The sequence below is a fragment of the Hordeum vulgare genome, chromosome 3H (assembly GCF_904849725.1).
Source record: "Hordeum vulgare subsp. vulgare chromosome 3H, MorexV3_pseudomolecules_assembly, whole genome shotgun sequence".
In the NCBI taxonomy this organism is placed as follows: Eukaryota; Viridiplantae; Streptophyta; class Magnoliopsida; order Poales; family Poaceae; genus Hordeum; species Hordeum vulgare.
This window is the reverse complement of record NC_058520.1, coordinates 156,446,940-156,453,396: the sequence shown is the minus strand read 5'-3', so window position 1 is coordinate 156,453,396 and position 6,457 is coordinate 156,446,940. Positions and strand designations below refer to the sequence as shown.

The 6,457-nt window shown below is 47.2% G+C and overlaps 1 protein-coding gene across 1 annotated transcript; it reads left to right on the top strand.

The window, feature by feature from the left end:
- The first annotated feature begins 538 nt into the window (after window positions 1-538).
- On the top strand, window positions 539-1,732 carry LOC123439721. Its single transcript, XM_045116407.1, has 2 exons — window positions 539-712; window positions 785-1,732. Exons 1-2 carry the CDS (start codon window positions 665-667, stop codon window positions 1,418-1,420), a joined length of 684 nt encoding a protein of 227 aa, XP_044972342.1. The 5' UTR covers window positions 539-664; the 3' UTR covers window positions 1,421-1,732.
- Window positions 1,733-6,457: the final 4,725 nt, after the last annotated feature.

Sequence of the window (6,457 nt, the reverse complement as noted above, 5' to 3'; positions counted from 1 at the left end):
TGGTTTTAATACACTTGTTAGTGAGCTTATTAGCTATGGGCATGTTCTTTTTGCCTCTTACTGTGTGTTGATTGTATCTCAAGGATTACTTTGTTTCTAAACTGTTGTAGATGCACTTATGCCTTTTCTATCTTATTTGTTTCTTAACATGTCAATTTATGCAATCATATGTACATTAAAGCAAATCCATGGTTATGTACTGGGTTTAAACCCATGGTTATGTTTTGGGTTTAAATTGGTTTGGATGGAAAAAATAGTGGGTTTGGTTTTGGTTGGGCTAAAAATGACACTAAGGCCTTGTTCGGTTAATTCCTCCCAAGAGAGGATTGAAGAGGATTGAAGGGGATTTAGACGGAATTTGACTTGTACGAGATTTAATTCCTCTCAATCCCCTCCAAACCCCTTCAAATTTAGAGGAATCGAACAAGGCCTAAATGAGTATGGTTTAAGTATGGTTTTAAAAGATAAATGAATGGATATGATTCAAGTATGAAACCATTTTCAGGTTTAATCCTACCGTGCCGGGTCGTGCCGGCCGGTCTGGCCAGGTCTGCTCTCGAGCACGCCAAAGAATTTCGGGAGCTACCAAAAAAATAAAGAATTTGGGGAGAAGGCCATTTTCGCATCGGTTGCACTCTGCCGGCGGCCGCCGCGACACCACACGATGCAGCCCTTCTCACGGCACGCCAGCTTCTTCGCGTCCCTCAAGCAGGTAGCCGATCCACAGCTTTAACCCCTCACAGTCCCGCCTCCCCCTTCTGACGAATGTTGATTTCCTCATCAGGTGGAAGACCGGTTGGCGGCGGAGGAGCAGCCGCCGGTGCCCCGAATGCCCGACTTGCCGCCTCTGTTCTCGGACACCATGACCGCATCCCCGCTCTTCCTCGGCGGGTCGACGGCCACGGCCACCGACCGCGGCGGCGGCGGGGAGAGCAGCGGCCCGGCGCTCGACTTCCTCACCCTCTCCAAGGATGAAGTGCGCATCCAGGAGCCCCAACAAGACTCCAACGACGACAACGAAAACGACAACGGGGCGGACATAGCGCGGCTCATGGCGCTTCTCGGCCTGTCGCCACCGCCATGGATCGGCGACGACGGACGCGACAGCGGCGGGTGCGATTGCAGCGGTGGAGACGGGTTCATGGCGAAGGTCGTCGGAGTGGTCGGGCCCAAGTGCGAAAAGGAACAAAGTAGGGTGGACGGCTGGATCGAGCATTACTACGGCGACGGCGACAGCGGCGGGTGCAGGGAGCCTGCGAGGCTGGCGCACCTCCTCCTCGCTAAGGCTTCGTGGTCCTGGGACGGAGAAGGTCCTGAGGATAGAGCAGCCATTGCATTCCCTTCCGCGGTGAAGGAGTTCTTGGACCGTGACGCGCCTCCGCGGTTGACGGAGGAGGGAGCGCATAGGGAGACAGAGTGATGATTGGAGGGGCCTCTCTGTAGTGTGTTCGCCATAGCATATTTCAAAGTTCAGAGAACGCAGTGATGATGGATGTGCAAACCGAATGTTTTTGTTCTGAAATTGTCGAACGCAATGTGTTGCTACAGAAGAACACATGGACAACCTGTCGAAAATTTTACATTTATTTACCAGAGTTTTCAGGGATTTTCACCAGCATTTTGCTCCAGTGACATGCCTTGGCTTCATGCTAGGTTGTAATCTGTGGTGGGCGCATGTATGTGCCAATGGTAAGCAACAAGATATGCAAAAACATGTGATGTTTTGTTCTGTCATCGCAACATATGTGAACCAAAATCACTTAGCGAAGTAGTGTTGACTGGCTAGATAGATTAACGTATATACTCCCTCCGTTCCTAAATATAAGACCTTTTAAAGATTGTACTATAAACTACATACGGATGTACATAGACATATTTTAGAGTATAAATTCACTCATTTTGCTTCGTATGTAGTCTTCTAATGAAATCTCTAAAAAGTCTTATATTTTGGAACGGAGGGAGTACAATTTAAATGAGGTTATGTATGCTGATCCAACTACATTTAGTCAGCACTTTGCCAAGAATACCTTAAGATTTCTTCCCCCAAAATAAAAAGGAGAGAATTCCTTAAGATTTCTTTCAAACAAACTTGAGGAGCAATGTTCAAAATCTGTCACACTATACGAAGTTACGATGACTACGAGCTAGCTTTCAACGTAGTACGATATCCAAATGTAGTCATCTAGCTTTCAACGTAGTACGATATCCAAATTATTAGTCAGCAGCAAACTGGATTGGCCATCTTAGAGCATCTACAGCCGGAACTTGCAAATCCAGCCCCTCAAATGCCCGCAGACACGATCGGTCAGTGACCGGTCGTGTCCGTTTTGAACCCCTACTTTTTCATCCCCGCAGTCACGCCTCTTATATTTTTTTCATATGTCCGGTCACATGTGGGCTCGGGTGCGCCCTGTAGCGCATTCAGAGCACAGCTTTGACATGTCACGGTATGCTGGCGCGCTCTGGCGCGTCTTGGCCATGTCTGGGGACGTCTGGGGTGGAGTAGATGCTCTCTGGATGCTTGGGGCCGCTCGGAATCGAGGTAGTCAAAAGATGGAGTGGTATACATATGCTGTCAGCATTGATTCAAATGGCTAATTGGAGATTTTGGCTCGCTCTTATTAAATTGGTGCTGGATCTCTCGGCTGCACCTGTGGGGAGGCACATGCAACCTGTGACACAAGTTTGGAGTGAAGCGAGTAAATGTTGGGGGTGCTAGTCGTTGGTTTTTTCTAAACTGTCAGAAGGTGTTTGATGCTAGTTTGGGGAAGTTAACGTCCTCCAAAGGATTTGATAGTTAACAGGATTGGATGGTGGACATAAATAGGAGGTTTTATCAAATTTGAGCTCAGTTGAACAAGTTTGACAATGTAAACTTGAAAATACCCCTAAATGGGCGGATCTGCAATCTTGTGAGCAAATGTGGTCAAATCAATTCCCAAAAATCCAATTCTTGGCATGCCCTCCTTATTCGGGGTATTGAGCACTCCTGCAATGGTTGAGATCAATTGAAGAAACTTGGCAATGTAGAGTTGTTCCAACTTGATTCTGGACAGGAAGGGTTTCCAGATTATTTGGTGAACCAAACCACCATGTATGGACGTGAAACTTAATATGATCACCAAATATCGCATGTGTGACATGCTAGAATTTTATTAGAATTTATTGAGAACATTTCCTTTGGAAATATTTCAAAGGTCAAAACAGACAGAAATGGTCTTCAAGGGTTTAGTCCAATATTTTGAACATGAAAAGGGGTTGAAATTCTTATGTATGGAAAATATATGTCCTCACGGTCGTCATAAATTTTATCAGATTTTTCTAAGGTAGAAAATTAATTTTTCACCAAGAAATACCATTTCTGGTCTTAGAAAAAGGCATACAATTAAAATAGGTAAAATGACTTTAAAATAATTATTTTATGGTTTTGAAAATTTATATCAATAATGGAATGAGAATATAATCTTTGTCTAAAAGCACTTCCCTCAAATCAAGGACCTGTAGTGCAAATCTCAAAGCATGGGTTTAAAGCTACAAAAATAATAAGAAGGGTTTTTGTAGAAATAATAATTTATAAAAATTGTTTTTGGTGATCCACTCACAAGCACACATACAAGAAATGACAATCAAGACACTCATAGCACTTCCTTAAAAAGTTTTAATTTATTTCAAATTTGGAAAAGAAACACAATAGTGGCAAAGTGGTGCGAAAACAGGGTGTGACAATGGTGCGGACGCGATGGTGCGGGAGAGGTGGCTGGCCTGCGCTGGTCCGCATTGACCCCACATATATTCGTCATCATACGCATGACGAACCAAACCCTAGGCACTTCACTCCACTTCCCTCCACCCCCATCCGCCACCCAAGCTCACCTTCGGCGATCTTCGGCCTTCTCCATCATGGTTGGTAGCAGATCTGAGTCCGTCACCTCCAGATCCGTCGACCACAAGCTCATTGCACGCGGATCCCAGGAGGAGATGGTTGTCCGGCTTGCACTTCGTCTCTTCCGGGAGGCAGCCACCATCGGCAACACTCCGACTTGTAGCATCAGGAACCCATTGCGTTGGCACAACCGGTGCCTGGTTCCGGCGTAGCTGCCTCACCGGAGACGGTGCGGTCCGTCTAGCATCCGAACGCCATGGCAGACGCGCAAGCCCTCTGTTGGCGCACCGAGGACGCGCCTTGGGCGTCCTTAGATGCTAACAGGTGCGGCGTGCCCACCGTGTGAGGCAGTGGGCGTGGGAGGCGCTGGAGGCCCTCGCGACGATGGAAGTTGGAGAGGCGGAGTCACATTCTCCGGCGCCTTGTATAATGCATGGATGCAGGCGCCGCAACCGCCTCGTGGTCGACATCGTCTCCTTCCAGGAAGGATCCGTCATCGACCTGACGTCCACCGGCACCGTCCAAGTCATGGGCTTCAACGAGAAAGAGTGGGGCATGGGAGGTGGCGGTATCTCGAGTCCCGTGAGTTGGCTAGTGTCCCATGTCTCACTCTACCTCGCCGCGACCGGACCGACAGTACGAGGGGCACAACCAGCCACCGGACATGGGCACGGTGGAGCTAGACGAGCTCCACTTGTATTAGGTTTACGCTGCATATAATAATATGGATTTATGGTTTCTAATTTGAGGTGTCCAGTTGTAAGGCGTTTACGGGGCCGCATTTGCCAAGTTCGGCTATAGATGCTCTTAAATTTCATTACGTGTAACATGCCCGTAAACCGTGTCAATATAAAGTTTCACTCACTCTAACTTGCTATATGTAGTGCCAGTTACTACACGTGGAGTCTAAGGTCGAATTAATCCTAATCCTTATCTCCGCACGAAAACTATTCCTGAATAATTTTTTAGAAGGAACAAAGAACAACATTAACAGCAAAATTTCGGACCATTCATATTTTTGGAAAATTTCCAAGCGTAAGCGAATACGATAATTTGTGATATTTAGGTAACAAAATCAAGCTTCTCAGAGAAATGTGTCCCTTATCCTATCTATATATGATGCATCTGTTCTTATCTTCTAGAGCTTAATATTAAAGGACCGTATGAAAGTAGGTTTAAGCATGGTTGTTTCGTGAAAGAGGAAGATTAGAAGAACTAAGATCTAAGAACAACAATAGAAAAAAGGCTTAATGAATAATGGTATATCATCTACTTCATATTTATGAAAAACAAATATGTTGATAATCTCTATATATTTTGATGATAAAGAGTTTCTCTCCGCTTTATATTATAAAGCAACCATCCGATACATAGTTTGCTGGGCCGGAGCACAACGAATCCCAAAAGAAAACAAGAGAGAAAATAAATAAATAAAAATGACGACATCGACAAAAACAACGAAACGAAGATGATCGGCCACCGCCGCGCGCTCCGGAGAAGTGCCACCACGCTCCTAGCACTCCGGAGCGTTGTGTACCGAGCAACACCTTCAAAAAGGAATGCGATGACGACACCGCTACTGCACGGACTAGTCCTAGGGTTTCCCCCGGTACGCATAAGAGAATGTGGAAGGGGTATTCCCGATGCCCCTCGGGAAGGAACGGCGGCGCCCGCAGACGTCACCGCGTCGGTGGCGGACGAGAAGCCAGGGGATTTCTCCCGACCCAAACAACCACCACCACCCCGAACGCTCCGTTGAACTCCACCCAGCTAGCCGCCCACCAGCATGCGCCACCACGGTCTTGGATTCATCTTCGTCGTCGCTTAGAGATCATCGAGATGAGGCCTAGCGAAAGAGGAAGGGACATCGGAATCAGGGGAAACAACCACGCAATCGACCGAGAGGGAACTGCCTCCACTGCCACAGCAACAACCGTCCGAACGCGTCAACACGGACAAACCAGAATCCTAGTGGGCCGGCCGAGCCCAAACGGGCTCGCAAAGCCCCCGTCGTTGCGTTGCAGCACACCGCACTTGTTAGGGCATATTTCTCCCTAAGTGGTGTTGGTGATTGATGACAATGCTTGTGCGGTCTAATCGTGTGCTTTGAGCATTTCAGATAATTCATGACTAGGCACAAAACGATTGAGTGCCCCTTAGATTCTTTCAAAGACGGTTGCTTTCTACATTTCTCTTTGGTGGATTTGAGTCATAGGAAAGACGTACTATTAAGAGGGGGTCCGCTTCAGAAAGGTTTGGGTGGAATCAACACGTACACATTTCCATTGCACCACCTTTCCCTTGCTTCAATGGAGCTCCAACATGTTTTTCCGTGTATGTGCAAAAGGGCCAGCGGTAGTACCGCTGGTGCCAACGGTAGTAGTTTTTTACTACCGCTCTCTGGGCGGTAGTACTTCTCTCTAGGCGGTAGTAGTTTCTTACTACCGCCCCGTCGGACTTTTTGCGCATCCTTTTGCCTCAGTTGTGGTAGGCACGGTAGTATTTTCTTACTACCATGGTTGGTGAACTATCGTGCGGTAGTACCGCTCCTAGCAGTGGTAGTACCGCTCTGCT